The 18363-nt window shown below is 36.6% G+C and overlaps 1 protein-coding gene across 2 annotated transcripts in view; it reads right to left on the bottom strand.

Moving 5' to 3' along the window:
• Positions 1-18363, bottom strand: part of TADA1 (transcriptional adaptor 1) — a 31596-nt gene that overhangs the window by 6163 nt on the left and 7070 nt on the right. For both annotated transcript variants that reach the window (XM_034409783.3, XM_034409784.3), the window contains exons 4-5: positions 7367-7464; positions 701-910 (exon numbers count right to left, since the gene is read on the bottom strand). In XM_034409783.3, coding sequence (XP_034265674.1) covers positions 701-910; positions 7367-7464 — 308 coding nt within the window. The remainder of the gene's footprint in view (positions 1-700; positions 911-7366; positions 7465-18363) is intronic.

Genomic DNA, 18363 nt, shown 5'->3' with positions numbered 1-18363 from the left:
AAGAATAAAGGAAGAGAGGTGACATCAAGGTTCTGGTCTGAACATAAAGAGGTACTAAACCAGCAACACAATCTGTCATCTCCTTCTTAGCCTCCAGGCTCATTTCAAAAAATCCTTGAAGAAATTTTCCAGAATTATTCATGTTGATGAAGATATTAGATGGATCCCTTCAAACTGTTCATTTCACATATGAATAGAAAAGACAGGTGAGCAATACAAATGATGGCATCATCACATAACATTTTTCTGGATTCTGAAGTCTTGTTATAAGAGAAAACAGAAAAGAAAGAAATCATAGGGGACAAGTAGTTGTCCATTTATAATATTTATCTCAATTGAACTTCAGATAAAGCATGAAGTGTTAAAAACAAAAGCTTTCTTTAAAAATAAAAATAAAATTTCCCAAGGAAACAGACAGGCAAATCAAACTTATGTTAGCCCATACTTTTGTTCCTTAAATAGCACAATCTTAACTTTGCCTACATATACTTACAAGAAAGTATTCAATCTTGGCCATATGTGGAAAAACAATTCCCCAAATTAATATTAATAAGCAGATAAAATAGTTTTCATAGGTCTGTTTTTCTTGTAATATGGATATCCTTTTTGCTCCTATTTTTAGAAAGGCAGATAATCAATGCCGAACTACACAATGTATCAGAGTATTCATGACTAAACTTGCCATTCTGTGTAATCTCACCTCTATGGCATAGACAACAACTGTAACTGCTTCTTCGGTGACATTATCCAAGCCGTGTTCATAAGCAGTGACAATCATCCTTCCCTCAAGCTGGCCCCAAGTGGGAAGCATCATTGTGTGTGAACAAAGCTTCAAGTCATCATCTTCTTGAGGATCTTTCGCCACAAACTGCTGAGCTCCAGACAAGGGATTCTGGGGTTGAAACCGGTGCTGTAAAAAACAAAACAAAAAAAGGTTCCATTATTTAGACAACATTTACAGTCAAAATGTTGTCACTTCCAGTGAAGATAACCAACTGACAATACACCCAGGGAGGGCTCCCTGGGGCTCCCTCTGGACTGTTACTTTTTGAATTTACTAACAGAAGGAATCGACTTTCCTTTAGTTTATATGACTCTCCTGAGTTAGGGAGAGTTTCAGAATCACCCCCACAAGATCCTCCATCAGGAGCTGTGCTTCAGAGTGAGCTTGTGAGCAGCTGGGGTGGGGGGGGGCTACATTTATTTTGTTGTTGAAAAAGCAGCCATTTTGGCATTTACTTTTCAGACAATAAGTTATGCCTTTCATTTCTTAATCACTTTTAGGAATTATTATCTTTCTTAAGCTAAAAAAAGGTTCTCTTCAGTCACAGCCTGCTATTCCTTTTTGAAGATCTGAGCTATTTTGGGGACTTCTTTCTTGTTAAATGACAAGAAAGGCGGCTACTGAAGGCAAGTTAAAGTAAGGAAGCATGGAGTATCTTTTTTTAAAATCCTTGATGGAAAAAGTTGTGGCTTTTATTTTATTATTTTTAAGAAGTTTATAGCTTGGTTTGCTTTGCTATGGGTGGTTAAAATCTTCTGATTTTTATGAATTCTGATTGGCCAGCAATTCTAAAAAAATCAACTCTTTGACCACAAGAGGGAGCTAAGAAGATGGAACATAGGCTTGAGCAAGTTATCAGATGTGTGTTTGAAAAAATATTAAATAAAACGTATCAGTTTATAGATAGACTATGTTCTAAGGATGTTATAAAAACTACTCAAATTGCTTCAGAGATGCAATTATGTGTAGAAAATTACCAAACTACTCAGCAATTTCACAAACAGCTGACAAAGCACTCATTTGCAATTTTGGAATATAAACTTGACACCAATCTTTATTATGATGGTTTAAATATAAATCTTCTAACCAATTGATAGAAGAGTTCCAAGAAAATCTGCAACTTTTAAGAGGGCAAGTTTGGGATTTTTTCTTCATGCATACTAATAAAGTTGAGAAATCCTGGAGAAAAAGAGAAGTTTATAATTTCTTGATAGACATTCCAGAGAAGAAAAATATGTTATTCTATGAACATAAACTGGAGTGACTTAATGAGTTAATTGGAATTAGGATGGATTTTTATCAGTCTGATATATGTAATTTGAAAGAAAATTTTAATGTAAAGTAGATTTGAAAATGTGTGTTTTTTTCTTTATATATAATGCTTAAGTAATTCCTAAAGCTTTTAAAGTATTATTGAAAGTGTTTTTGAAATTACCAATGTTAAGAGGAAGTTTTAAAAAGGTGTATTAGAATTTATTGATTTTATAAATATGCTTAAATAAAAGTTTAGAGTTGGGAGTGACTTAAAATTAATGAGTTAATTGGAGTTAGTTGGATTTTTATTGGTTGGATCTACCAGGTTTCCCCGAAAATAAGACCCTGTCTTATATTTTTTTGAACCCTGAAATAAGTGCTTGGCCTTATCCCTCTCTGCAGGTGCAGACTAATGCCAGGGGCTGCCTGTTAGCAGGCAATGCCCCTCCGCTAAGCACGGGAATGGCAAGGACCTCTGCTGAAGTACAAGCCAGAAGGGAGGGATACCAGCGGACAGGTAACCTCCCAGATTGCTCACCAGCAATCACTGAGCCTCGCTCAGTAAAACAATCCAAACTGCTTTCGTGCTGTTGAAGAAATCCAAGAATGGGTGAGTCTCATTTCTCAGTCTCAACTCGTGGAAGACCAAGTCGAACTGGGGAGCGTCCAGGCAAGGGGAGGCCTGGCCAAGAAAGATTGACTCGGTCTCCAAGCAGAGCACCACCCATTCCTGGATGATCTTCCCCAACAAATTGAAGAACTACTGTGTTTTCCCGAAAATAAGATCCTGTCTTATATTTTTTTGAACCTGAAGTAAGACTTGACCTTATTGCCATGCGCTCAAAAGCCCAATTGGGCTTATTATCAGGGGATGTCTTATTTTGAGGAAAACAGGATATGTAATCAGAAGAAATCTTTAATGTACTTTTTGTTTTGTTATAAAGAAGGTTTGAAAATGGTTTTTTTCTTTCATATATAATTGTTTGAGTTATTTTTAAAGCTTGTAAAATATTACTGAAAGTGAATTTTAAAGTATGTACGTTAAGAGAAAGTTAAAAAAGTAAAAAAGGTGTTTTTTCCTTTAAAGTTAAAGAATCTGAAAGAATATAATGATTTTTTTAATATAAACAATAATAGTTTATAAATCTTAATAAGTGCAAACAGATATAGATATTATTTCCACAGCAAGGAAGAAAAAGCAGAGATGGTTAAATTGATTGCAAGGAAGAAAAAGCAGAGATGATTAAATTGATTGCTTTATTTGAAGAGGAAAATATAACTAATTATGTTTCTATTTGGAAATCATTTCTGGATTTTGTGCTTGTGATGGAAAAAAGTAACATTTTGATTTTGGTTTTGTTGATTGGAGAGATTAGTTGCTGTAGAAATGGCTACTATATACTAATACGTAAAAGTAAAAAGTTGAGGCTGTAATGTTGCTATCTTTAACTGTACTAAAGAGAGTTGGAAGTCAATGTCTTTTCTTTCTTTTTCGCCTTCTACGTCACATTTAACTCTTCTATTCCCTTTCCTTTCTTTCCTTCCCCTATTTTCCCATTTTTTAATTTTCCTAATTATATTTTATATTTTGATAAACTAATAACATTTGCAAACAGGAAAATGTTATGTCATTTGTATGTACTGATTATCACTCAGCTATGGCTTAAGGTTAAAAAATAATCATTTTTGTATTAGATTTCATTTAGTAGTCTTCTAAAGCAGGGGTCTCCAACTTTGGCAACTTTAAGACTTGTGGGCTTCAACTCCCAGAATTCCTCAGCCAGCTTTGCTTTGGCTTTGCTGGCTGAGGAATTCTGCGAGTTGAAGTCTACAAATCTTAAAGTTGCCAAGGTTGGAGACCCCTGTTCTAAAGACAATATCCCCCATGATGCTAATCTATACTAAGATGTTTTTTTTTACTGTTTCCACTAAAAAAATCTGAAATGAATATTAAAATTTCATTTCTTCCCTTTATGATGATGGTTTAAATGCCTAGAAACAAAATAGATAGCAAAAATAATCTAAATCAGAGTCATCTCTGATAAAATGGGTGGCACATAAATTATAAATAAGTAAACGAACAAATGAACGAATGAATAAGTAAGAAAGAAAATAAATAAATAAATAAATAAATAAATAAATAATTGCTATGAATGTTATTTTAGTGCCCAATTTCTTTTCCATACCCATTTACCTAAAAAATTAAATATTTTTATACAATTATAGAAATACAGAGAAATGATATTATATATTTACTGTATTTCGGCCTTTTGGCCATAAAATACTAATAATAGTCATCAGGTGCTGCCAGAAGATTGCACAGACTGATTGCAAGTAACAGCACAACAAACTAGCAACAATGATGCGTTAAGAATATCTTCAAGAAATACTGTTTGCCTGCAAACAGGAACTTTTGGGAGCGCAAAATAGAGTTATTGAAAATAGAGAAGTGCTCTGGGACTTTAAAATTGAAACCGACAACATAATACTCCAGACTTAACAATTGTTAATCAAAAAAACAAAATGGTCTGGATAGTGGATGTTGCAGCATCTGGGGACAGCAGAATAGAAGAGGAAGAATGGAGAAATTCAAAAACTACAAAGATCTGCAACTAGGAGAAGAAGAACTGTGGTAAAAAAAAAGCAAGGATAATATCAACAGCAGTAGGCACCTTGGGTGCAATCTCAAAATATCTGGAGTACCACTCGCTGAATACTATTGGCATTGACAAAATCACTAACAGTCCATTGCAAAAGGCAATGGACTGGAACAACTTACATCCTGTAATGGTACCTTTAACAACCCTGAAGTCTATATTGATTTGATTCCTTCTTGTGCCTTGCAAGAATTTACTAGGGAAAGTGGATGTACATGTGTATGCTTAGATGCCTTTCTTTCCTTCTCTACTGGCAGCTGCTGTTCCTTCTATTCAAAAGGAATAGAATAGAATAGAATAGAATAGAATAGAATAGAATAGAATAGAATAGAAGAGAAGAGAAGAGAAGAGAAGAGAAGAGAAGAGAAGAGAAGAGAAGAGAAGAGAAGAGAAGAGAAGAGTTGGAAGGGACTTTGGAAGTCTTCTAGTCGGACCCCCTGCCCAGGCAGGAAACCCTACACCACTTCAGACGAATGGTTATCCAACATCTTCTTAAAAATTTCCAGTGTTGGAGCATTCACAACTTCTGCAGGCAAGTTGTTCCACTTTTTAATTGTTCTAACTGTCAGGAAATTTCTACTTAGTTCTAAGTTGCTTCTCTCCTTGATTGGTTTCCACCCATTGCTTCTTGTTCTACCCTCAGGTGCTTTGAAGAATAGTTTGACTCCCTCTTCTTTGTGGCAACCCCTGAGATATTGGAACACTGCTATCATGTCTCCCCTAGTCGTTCTTTTCATTAAACTAGACATACCCAGTTCCTGCAACCGTTCTTCATATGTTTTAGCCTCCAGTCCCCTAATCATCTTCGTTGCTCTTCTCTGCACTCTTTCTAGAGTCTCAACATCAGGAAAGCCTCTGTCTCCCTTCTTCTTTCTATTTTATCTCAATGGGAGAGAAGCTGTAGTCACCTAATCTGTCTAAATTCCCCTTATTAGAGATTAAACAGCTTAGTCTTTGGGTTAATTAGGAGTTATTTCTGCTCTGAGTTCTCTAGAGGCTTGCACTGCTCTCACCAAAATGAAGGTCGCTCCCTGCATGCTCCCTGTGCTTCGGATTTAGACAAGGGTGTTGTCTAAGTTAGACAATAAGCAGTTCTGAAGTGGATCAAAGTGATTAGACAATGTCTCTACAACAAGCAAACAAAAAAGGAGGGTAAGAAAAGAATAGAAGTTTACTGTCCTGTCCACTATCCTCCGTGGTGACAGAATCCAACAAATCTAATCTGCTCTGAGAAGCCAAGAGCAAGCCACATGCATATTATTGCCACTGCCCAATGGACAAGTCTATGCAGTCACTAAGCTTGACTCAAGAGACCAATTTTTATTTTTCTTACCTGCCCACTTAGAGACTGACGGTCTCCCCTGCTGCAGTCCTCAGCAGCCCTAATGTTAAAGTGTACTCCCCATTACAGTGTCTTAATTGCAATCTATGGATCCTAGCCTAGAACTGAAAAAATTAAGGGAATTCATTCAAGTCTACCCTAAATTCTAGAAGATTCAATATAAACCAAGATGGAAAAAACCTGGAATTTTGGAGTAACAATGTTCTGGAACTCCTTGCCCAAAATTACCATCTGGTTCTCATCACATTTTAAAGCATTTGCAAGTTTTATTTAAAATTCACTTTACTCTTTGCAAACGTTAGTGATGTTAGATTACTCTATCTGTTCCCACTATAGCTACAAATTTTGTTAATTTTATTGCCATTCATTTAATTTATATGCTGTCATGAACATTTGCATGGGATAAAACAAGCCTCAGTTTTAATGCCATCTTCCTTTCTTATCTTTTTTCATTACCATTCAGATCTTTGTAAAAGTCTTTCACATTTCTTGGAAAGTCTTCTTTCAGTGATTTACATTAAATAAGAGAAATAGAGGTATGCAAATATTTTTGGTTGTGTTACAACCTATGGCAGTGATGGCTAATCTTTGTGTTGTTGCGTGCTGAAAGCCTGAGTGTGCGTGTCTGCACCCATAATGCAATGCGCGCACAACACCCCCCCGTGCCCCATCCATGCACGCACAGCCCCCCCGGGCTCCCCCCGCCCCCACCACATGCATGCGATCCGCCCACGGCCCATTTTGGGCCTAGCAGGCCTCCCTGCAGCCTTCTGGGACCAAAAAGGGTTGCAGGGGGATGCAGTGCGCCCTCCCCTGCAGCCTGTTTTTGGTCCCAGGAGGCTGCAGGGAGGCCTGCTAGGCCCAAAATGGGCCACAGGGGGCGCCACACACACACCCAAGCTCACCCCGCCCCTGCAACTCAACCCCCAGGCCTGCACATGCGGCTCCCACATGTTCCCTACCACCCGCGCATGCCCAGCAGAGACCGAAAATCAGTTGGCTGGCAGGAGGCGCACACGCATGTGGGGTGGAGCTGAGCTGGGTGACGGCTTGCGTGCCCACAGAGAGGGCTCTGCGTGCCACCTGTGGCATGCGTGCCATAGGTTTGCCATCACGGACCTAGGGCAACACTGCATATGTGGCTGTTGTCCAAATTAGAAACAGTGTACTGAATTACCCATGCTTTCCCATACTCTACTCTGTACTGGCGAAGGGAAAAAACTGCAAAGTGTAATGAATGCTTCTGGGTATAGTACGTATTCTGGTGGGGTAACAAGGACTTTGAAATGGAACTGCTGTGTGCTTCCAATTCTCATAACAGAAACTTACATCAAACTTCTGCCGAACCGAAGAAAACTTTTTCTTCCCTTTAGGCTTGCCAGGTTTTGGTGCAGAACCTCCTGTCCAAGGCAGAGAGCCAGCACCTTCTGAAAATAGGAAACAGAAAATAGGAAACACAAAGTTTTATAATTCATACAGTAGCAGATTGTGCCCTCCCCAATTTAAGTATATCTTAGCCATTTCCATTTTGCGGGCCACCTCTCTTAATCATCATCTACCTATTTCTTATCTTATCTTACTTACTATAAATTAAATATTCTCATTTTTATTCCAGATGACTCAACAATGACATTTTAAACTGTATTTAACATGATGTCTGAACTACAATCATTTTAGACTACATGCATTTTAGATTGCACTCTTCAGTAAGCTTTTAAAATATATCATACTACTTATATTAGGGGGACTAGTAACTGATTATAATGCCTACAAACAAAATAGCAATTATAAAACAGCTTTTCTTGATTTGATCCACTGGGGAGAGCCGAGTTCTAGTTCACTGGGTGACTTCGGGCCAGTCACTGTCTGTGCCCAGCCTACTTACAGGGATGTTGATGGCTGCCTTGAGCCATATATGCCACTTTGATGTTAGCTAACTAACAATTAATTAAATGCAGTAAGGGAATTTATTGATATGTAAAATTACAAAGAAGAGCAGATTCAGATTATCTAGTGGAAAACTTGCAAAATAATCGCCGTAATTAAAAACCATCCTCCTTCCTCTTTCAATGTAATTCTGCTGATAATGTAAGCAATTACTCTCCACTAGTGGTTAAGGCACCAGACAGTTAGAAACCAGAAGACTGTGAATTCTAGCCTAGCCTAGCCATGAAAGCCAACTGGATTATGTCAGGCCAGTCACATTCAATGCATCCAACTCATCCCACAGGATTGTTGTTGTGGGGGAAATCAGAGTAGGGAGTAGTACATATGTTTATCACGAGTTATTTATAAAAATCATAGAAGTGGAATATAAAAGAAAATGGATGGAAGTCCAAAATCTAGCTGTAAGAGAATAGGCTTATTGTTTGCTTTCTTTGGAGCTGCAGTGCTTCCTAGATAAGAAAAGACATCACAAATTGGTCCTTTCCTAGTCATAAATAGAATTAAGGCAAAACAATATTTGAGCCAACACCACATTACTTTCACATGGCTAAAATGAAAGAAATAATTCCAAAACAATCAATAAAATTGCGAACAACTTTATATAAATCTATGGGATGACAGCACTGAAATATTGTACACTGTGTGCACAATTATTAGGCAATTGAGTATTTTGACCTTATCATCCTTTGTATGCATATTTCCCACCTCCAAGCTGTATAAACTTGAATGCTTAGTGGATATAAGAAGATTAGGTGATGTGTATTTGAGTAATGAGGGAGAGTGTGGCCTAAGGAGATCAGCACCCTATATCAAAGTGTGCATAATTATTAGGCAGCTTCTTTTCCTCAAGCAAAATGGGCTAAAAAAGAGATTTAACTGACTGAAAAGTCAAAAATTGTAAAAAGTCTTTCAGAGAGATGCAGCACTCTTGAAATTGCTCAGATATTGGGGCATGATTACAGAACCATCAAACATTTTGTTGTAAATAGTCAATAGGGTTGCAAGAAACGTGTTGAGAAAAAAAGACGCAAATTGTCAAATATTTGAGAAGAATCAAACGTGAAGCTACCAGGAATCCATTATCCTCCAATGCTGTCATATTCCAGAATTGCAACCTACCTGGAGTGCCCAGAGGTACAAGGTGTTCAGTGCTCAGAGACATGGCCAAGGTAAGGAAGGCTGAAATCTGACCACTGAACAAGACACATAAGTTGAAACGGCAAGACTGTGCCAAAAAATATCTGAAGACAGATTTTTCAAAGGTTTGATGACTGATGAGTGACTCTTGACAGACCAGATGGATGGGCCCATGGCTAGATCAGTAACAGGCACAGAGCTCCACTTCGACTCAGACGCAATCAAGATGGAGGTGAGGTACTGGTATGAGCTGATATTATGAAATATGAGCGAGTTGGATCTTTTTGGGTTGAAGATGGATTCAAAATCAACTCTCAAACCTACTGCCAGTTTTTAGAAGAGACTTTCTTCAGCGGTACAGGAAAAAGTCTGCATCTTTCAAGAAGACCATGATTTTTATGCAGGGCAATGCTCCATCGCATGCATTGAAGTACTCCATTGCGTGGAGTTTAAAGCCTTTACTTTAAAGTAAAGGCTTTAAAGATGAAAGAATGATATGACCCCTTCCTCACCTGATCTAAATCCTATTGAGAACTTGTGGGACTTTCTTAAACAGGAGATTTATGGTGAAGGAAAATAGTGCACCTCTCTGAACAGTGTCTGGGAGGCTGTGGTTGCTGTTGCACAAAAAGTTGATCATCAACAGATCAAGAAACTGACCGACTCCATGAATGGAAGGCTAATGACTGTTACTGAAAAGAAGGGTGGCTATATTGGTCACTGATATATTTTTTTTGAACTATCATAAATGTTTATTTGTAAATTTTGAGTTGTTTATTATTCTCACTTTAACAGACAAAAATAAATGAGTGAGATGGGAAAATTTTCATTTTTCATTTAGTTGCATAATACTTCTCGCACTAATAGTTGCCCAATAATTGTGCATACATAGATATTTTCTTCTGCAAATTGATTCAGCCAAGCCTGGTACCTAGCTGCGGTCACATAGTCATTGTGCATTTATTAGAAGTCTACAGTGTGTACTCAGGCACTTTTGAGTTTTCATTTATTCTTATCTAATCATCTTCTATGTTAAGGGTTTTCCACACAATTTATGCAACCTGTCCATCATTTTTTATACACATATTAAACAGAGATGAATAAGTAAATGATTAAAATGTAACGGTGGGTAAAGGGAAGATCAGTCAATGGGGATATTTAAGGATTAAATAAAAAGAAGCAAGAAAAGGGATAATGCAGACTGTGAATTATATCTGAAGTAAGTATTATTGATACTTCACTTGTTCTAGGTGTAAGTTTTTAAGATGGATCTCTAAAAGATGTATGGCTTTATGTTAATAACTGATATGCCACAGAATTCAAAAGTAGAGAAGAACTTGGCCTGGTTAGAAGTTCTATGGGAATTCTTGCATGTCAGAATTTTAAACTAGCCTGGAAAGATGAAAAACATCTCAGATGAAGGCACTGGCAAATCATCTTCATATTGTTGCCATGCAAAATAGGTTGATATGTCATGAAATAATCTGGAGTTGAGCTATGCTTGAAGGAGATCTTATTAATTCCTTAGATTTATATTCTGTCTCAACAGCTCACAAGAAGCCATACCTCATGCTGAATCTGCCATGATGGTAGCCACACAACCAAACTCTTTGTTCTACAAAGGGTAAAGCCCATCAGAAGATTTTCCCATAGGAGAGAGAAAGAGGAGGTGCCAAGCTGTTAAAGGGAAAGCAGTGTTTTGGAAAACAAATCTCTGTGAAGAAAGAGGAGTACTCCAGCAACCTGATATCTAGATAGCAATAGCCTTTGAAGACATTGCTGTTATAGTATTGAACACTATTGGTTGGTGTACTTCAGATTGGCTGGCTTCAGGTTTGAGAATAGACCAGGATCATTCTTGAAGTGATCATTAGTAGGAGGAGCTGAAGACTTCCTGAGCAACTGGAGACCAACATGAGACAATCTATTGGGAGGAGGGGAGCCAGAAGAGAGAGGAAAACTGTTCTACCTGCCCCTCCCCCCCCCAAAAATAATACTATCATGAGCCTCAAAAAGAAACAAGCCAGTAAGTTTAGATCTTATTTTTCAACAGAAAATATGTAGATGATTCTGTAGACCAGGGTGCAACATTACATGCATATATACAGAGAAAATGCATTAAGAGATATTCTGCTATGTTTTTCATGAAATCCTGAGAACACACAGAATGCACATGACATTCAGGAATTCAAATAGTGTACCTCAGTCTCCCTCTCCCTATTTTTCCCAATTACACCCCTGTGAGACTGGATGGTTTAAGAGCAAACTTTCCCAGCAACCTCCTATTCTCATCTGATTTGGACCTTCAGAGAGATCTTTATGCCTTACTATGTGTTACTATTTATTTATCACATTTATACAGTACTTAGCTTTTGTCTGAAAGCTTAAGATCCCATATATTGGTGTATCACCCTTTTTCATCCCCAGAAAAATGTTAAGAATTAAGTTGCTCAGACAGGTGGCCCAGAGTCACCCAATAAACTCTGTAGGCAAGTGAAAGCTGGAACGTCAACTCCCCTGATCTAAATCTGATTTATGATTATTTTGTTTAACTTGGCACAATGATTCAGAGAAATCTTTTTCAGAATCAGTAATTTAAAGTTTATTTCCAATTCTTGCACAAATGAAATAAGAAAGAGAGAGATGATCTAGAATTCTGATCAGTACCTGGGGCAAGATAAATACAGTTAAAATGAATTTAATGTAATATGATTAATATTTTAAAAGGCCATATTTTTTAATTTCTTCACACTTAAGTGGATCAACAAGATTTTAAGCAATTTCTTTGGCCAGGTTATCCTTCAAGATTTTCATTGCTACATTGTAATTGCCTGGTGGGAAAGAACATTTTAATGTTCTACACTTTCAAACTTATCAACGGAATTTAATTTAATTTGTTAAATTTTATTTCACCCCAATGAAATCTTGACAAATACGTGGTTTCTTGTTCATTCAATATTTGTCCTCATAAATATATCATCATCATCATCATCATTAGTTAGAAAGGACCTTGGAGGACTTCTAGTCCTGCTCAATCAGAAGATCCTATACCATTTCACACAAATGGATGTCTAGTCTCTTCTTAAAATCCTCCAGTGATGGGGCACCCACAACCCCTGAAGGCAAGCCATTCCACTGGTTGATTGTTCTCACTGTCAGGATATTTCTCTTAGTTCTAGGTTGCTTCTCTCCTTGATTAGTTTCCATCCATCACTTCTTGTTTTGCCTGCTGGTGCTTTGGAAAATAAGTTGACTCCCCTCTTCTTTGTAGTAGCCCCTCAAATATTTGAACACTTCTATCATGTCACCCCTAGTCCTTCTTTTCACTAGACTAGACATACCTAATTCCTGCAACCATTCTTCATATATTTTAGCTTCCAGTCCCCTTATCATCTTAATTGCTCTTCTTGGCACCTTTTCCAGAGTCTTTTTTATATCATGGTGAGCAAAACTGGATGCAGTATTTTTTCTGTGATCTTACCAAACCATTACAAAGTGATACCAACACTTCATGTAATCTTGATTCTATCCCTCTGTTGATGCAGCCTAGGATGCATTGGGTTTTTTGGTGGCTGCGGCACACTAATGGCTCATATTTAAGGGACTGTCTACTAGAACTCCAAGATTTCTCTCGTAATTACTGCTATTGAGCCATGTTTCATCTAATCTGTATGTGTACATTTGGTTTTTCTTCCCTGTGTAAAATCTTGCTTTTCTCTAAATTGAATTTCATTTTGTTAGATAGGGCCCTTTGTTCAAGTCTGTCAAGATCCCTCTGAATTTTGAGCCTATCTTCTGGGATGTTGGCAATTCCTGCCACGTTGGTTTCCTCTGCGAATTTGATGAATTCCCATTCTATTCCCTCATCTAAATCATTTATGAAGATACTGAAAAGTATTTCTGTATACAATTCAATCATTTTAAAAAAATGTATAGTTTTGACTCTTTTACCCAGTAAAGGTTTGTATTGTGCAACTTAGCAGCTCATAAAGGTATAGTATCTACAATTAGAATAAGTCTACTGATTCAGCCTTAGAATTTATTAGCATTTCTTTGCTAATGCTACCACCAATATTCTGTATTTGTTAGCCTTGGGAAGGTAATTGCCCTTCCATCAGCATTTTAGTCTCTAGAAATATCATGAGGTTAATTTAGAATCAAAAGGCTAAGGAAAGAAAGCATAGTAATGAGATTTATGTTTCCTAATTGAGCAATTAGGAAATCTGAAATCATTATTTTATGTAACAATATACTCCCTATTTGCTAATTCAGTTAGTCAGTGAGTCCACAAATATCTAAATAGTCTTTATCATTTGTCCTTGGCAAAGGCAACAATCTGTATAGACACAGTATTAGAACAGATATTTAAAATAAACTATCAAAGGACAGCAAAGTATCTTGCAAGGTCCAAAAGTATTCATCTACTGTTTGCTTAAATAAATTTAAGCGTGGTCTATGACTGCAGTCATAAACTTGAAAAGACAGCAGCAACATCACTGAAAGTCTCAATAAAGACGCTGTGAATTGCAACAGCTTCATACTAAACAGCCTTCAAATATTTACACTGTAGATTGCCATTTTTATTGATGGAGGAGAAGGTCTCAAGATGCCAGAGTTTAGGGGGGGAGGGGTAGCAATGGGGAAGTTCCATGTGCAAAGCAGGTATTTAACCACAACACTGCTTTGTCTTCCAGCATCTAATGAAAAATAATACAATTTGGCTGCATAAAACATCATTTATTCCAGATGAGCGGTGAAATCCACTTACCTTTGGTACTGGTTGGGGAATGGGAGCACGTGCACACTATGCGCATGCCTCTTCAGCACATGCGCAGAACCTACTGCGCATGCGCAGATGGTAAAAAAATGGGACACAATGACGTCCCAGTGGGTGGGCGGAACCTCCCGGCGCTACCGGTTCGGTGAGCCGGATAGAACCGGGGGCGGGGGGGAGGATTTCACCGCTGTTCCAGATGAATACAACTGAGCCATAATTAAACAATTCATCTGTATTTCTAGGGCAAAATAGTGTTACTCAAAACCATATTCACTCTCTCAGATCCAAAAGCTTAATTTTTATTTTTTGAAAAAAATGCATCAATTTCTTTGTGAGTCCCCCCACCACCACACACACATACACTTAAAGATGAAGTATACTATCTGTTTGTACTTAGTCTATTCTTTATAGGTTGTATCAAATTTTCATATTGGATTTCTAGTGAGCTGTCTATTGTGAACTATACTGGTACAAAAACTGCACACTGCCAAGGGGTAACATTCATGATCAGGTGGCTATTATAAGTAGAGAAATCTATACTTCTTCAGGCATCTTTAATTCTTATTCTACTGAGATATCTCAGAAATTGTTATACAAATAACAATAGTATCCCACTGGAGTTAACAGGAAATCCCAGACAACTGTTTCCTTATTCCAGATTATCCATTTCTATCTAATTTAGTCATTCACAACACAATGTTTGATATTTAGCATTCCCTGAAAGGAACCACACATTTAGATGTGTGGCAGAGGTAGAAAATTTATGTTACATGCCTTTTCACCAAAGGTGAACAGTAAAGGCTAACAATAAAGAAGGAGTGATACATGAGTAGCATCTGATCCTACATACCTAATTCTCCATCCCTATTATACTTTCTATGAGAAATAATCCAAGTTTTAGAACTATATTATTAGTTTTAAAATAATAAATGAACATAATACTAATAAACTACTAGAATAATACAAGTCAGTGTTTTGTCCAGCAGATTATTATAGGAAAGCAAAAGGTTCATATGGTCAACTCTTCAAAATCAAACTCAGTACATGAATACTTTTGGTCTTTTAGTATTTTTAATGAAATTAAATATAATATTCAGTTGTTTTGCTTTAAAATATTTTCTTCATTTATAAAAGAATTAGATTAATAATCTAATTAATAATTAGATTAATAATTCTCAGAGATTCATTATTCATGATTTATATCCTGCCTTTCCCTCTTGATCTCAAGGCAGCATACAAAATATTCCTTTTTTCAATTTTTCTCCTCACCAATCCTGTGAGGTAGATTGGGCTGAAAAAGGGTGACTGGGCCATAGTGAGCTCCCTTTGTCTGAGGATGGATTTGAATCTAGGTCCTTCTGATCCTATTCCAATATTTTTTATCAATACAGCAAATTAGCTCTGAATAATTATACAGTTCTGAATACACTCTTAGAATAGAAGCAAGCAACTTTGGGATCTGGGACCTGGGATTCACTTGACATTTGTGAGGAAGGACTGTAGTGGGTGGGATGATGATACAAATCCATATGCAGTCACTGTGACTAGTATAGCTAACTTGCCCAATTTCTTTAGAATTACTACATTTCAGGTTATCCATAAAATTACTCCCAGTTACATAGTTCCTATCGGATCATACATAGTATAATATTCTTTAGGAATATTATGAATATTATGAATATTCTTCATTGTCCTTCCTTATAAAACAAGGTTAAAATGAAGTGTTTGAACTTCTTACCTGATAACTGTTTTATGATGTTTTCAGACACATAAGGTAAGATACTATTCACAACATTATTTTTATTAATCTAGCTACACACTGTACTTTGGGTTCCTCAAAACCATTTTTCTTATGTTGGTTCTGAATGGTAACCTGGATACATTTTAAAAAAAATTTGGTATGCTTCAAAACTGCTTCTAATTAGAGCATTTATGTTTTAGAATTATTGCTAATTTTTATCTGTTGTTGATTTTTAAAATCTATTGTCTATTATTTTAGTTGTTATTTATATTTAAGATGGTTAGTAGAGGTCATCTTGAGAAGGGTTTTACTCTAAGAAAACATAAACATTCTAAAAAAAATTCTAGAATAATTGGAAAATTAAGTTTTGTTCTGTGGAGGCTTTAATGCAAATTTTCTTGCCAAACATGACTTCAGTACAGCTTTTCCTGCTCCTAAATGCATTGCTTTAACGTTCCTGTGGATCTCCTGCATAACATTTGTTCACTTTATACAGACACTAAGATATGTCTGTATCTTATAGACACTAAGATATGTCTGTATCTTATAGACACTAAGTTATGTCTGTATCTTATACAGCCACTGTAATTATATGAACATTATCTGTATTAAATCATTAGCATCACACTGAAAATCTTTCTATGGGAATCATATCATCTCAAAGTTCTACATGGAAATTTCTGACCCTGGGTTACAGATGCCTGTGATAAGAGAGGTACAATATCCTAATCCCAAAGCCTCTTTGTGTACTAAAGAAGGTGTAGCATGGGTTGGGCAATATCAATTTGGTATGGTATGTCCACGGTTACCTTCCACCTAGAACTAAAATGGGTGTGTCAGTTACACAAGTAGCTGATAAAGCAATTTCAAGGGACTAGTTGATAGTGCTATTATGTAGAAACTATGCAAATACGGCTTCCTTTTTTCTACACATTTTCATATTAGAGTCTTGTGATTTTTTTAAAAAAAATTAGTGTTGGTTTCATGCTAGAGGCCTCAAGACCACCTATGCGTAAGTGGGAGCTTATACTATATATAGTCATGTGAACAAGTACAGTCACCCCATGTAAAGTTTTGTTTCTATTTAACATATGTGAACATATATGTATTTTAATCTTTATTTAAGCAGCATGTAACTAATTGATCAGAAAGTATGAAAATTGACTTTCAAAGATTTATTCAACAAAAATAATCAGATATTCTATTCTCTGTAGGAAAAAAAAGTACACCCTTGGTTCTAATAAACTGGTTTTGTCCCCTTTGGCAAGGTCAACGTCATGTTGCAAGGTGCTTTCCATTGAGCTTTAACCTTCTAGCACAAAGTTTTACATTATCTTCCAAAACCGTTTGGTACAATGAAAATTTTTAACAGATTCTTTGATAATGAACTGCCAAGACCATGAGGCATCCTCAAACCATTTCCACCATTATGTTGTTAAGACTTTTCTGGTCTTTGGTTTTTGCCAAACGTATCTTCAGAAATTACTGGCTAATAACTCTAATTTTGCCTCACCATTGTTCCAGAAGTCTGGCCTTTGTTTGGATCTATAGCAAACTTTATACTTACCCTGATATTCTTTCTGGACAGTAAATATTTCTTCCTGCTACACACACATACACCCATGTAGATCTAATTTACACCACTTCTTTCCAATGGTAAACTCACACACTTTGACATCAATAGTAAAGGGAGCTAGATCTTGTAGTAAAGGGTGTAGATCTTGTGATGAAATTCTGGAGTTCTTAGACTTCTTTTTGCCTGGGCAAGTTGGCAGTTGTTTGAAATCTTTTCCACTTGTAGTTGGTTTTCTGGACAGTGGAATGATTGGTGACTAATTTTTGGCAATCTTTTTAAACTTCCCAGATTCTGAAGGCTTCAGAGGGCTCTTTTCAATTTAGGCATGGTGATACCACACCCTTCAAAAACAAAGAGCAAATCAAACTAAGTGCCTGAGGTGTCAATAAAACAGGTTCCTCCAGAATCTTCTTTAACCATGTTCTAATCATTTGCCCTGCCCTGATTCTAATTTCAGGTATTTGAGGTAATGATAAATGTAGGGGTATAAATATTTTTCCACATGCAAAATTTGAATTTATGTTTATTTAAATTACACAACAAAGTACAAAAATGTAGTCAATTGAAATTTCACATTTCTAAACAATCTACCTTCCTCAAAGAGGGAATTGAAGGTCAACAACTATTGTTACTTTAGATATTATAATGCTATTATGTTTCTATATGTTTATTCAGTTTTTCACTTTGTTTCTGAGAGATCCAAGGAAACAAGACTTGTCAAACTTACTAATCAGCCTGTTCACCCTATTAAGCAGGACACATGAATATCTTCTATGGCTTCAATCATTGTTCAAGTTCAGTTCTTTTGCTTTAACATAAGTTTAAGCCAGTAATTTAAAGATAATCATTACAACGGATGATTCATGCGTAGTGCTCCGAAGTGATTGTGCTCACACGATCTATACTCTTACTATTGAAATAACAAAACTGGGAAGAGCCAGGAGCTGCAACTCAGTTTTTTCATAAGCCACAAAAGGCTTTCTAATGACATGCTCATGTTACTAAAAGGGACAACCAGATTTTTATGGCCCATCTTTATATTTTGGGGTACTGAAAGTGGAAATCAGAGTAGGAGATATCTAGAATGGAAACTGCTTCTATTCTCACCCTGAGCCAAGCCAAACCTGAAAAAAGTAGCCTGAAATTTC

The sequence above is a fragment of the Pantherophis guttatus genome, chromosome 3 (assembly GCF_059756535.1).
Source record: "Pantherophis guttatus breed Tessera chromosome 3, ASM5975653v1, whole genome shotgun sequence".
Lineage (NCBI taxonomy): Eukaryota > Metazoa > Chordata > Lepidosauria > Squamata > Colubridae > Pantherophis > Pantherophis guttatus.
This window is presented reverse-complemented; position numbering and strand designations above follow the sequence as displayed.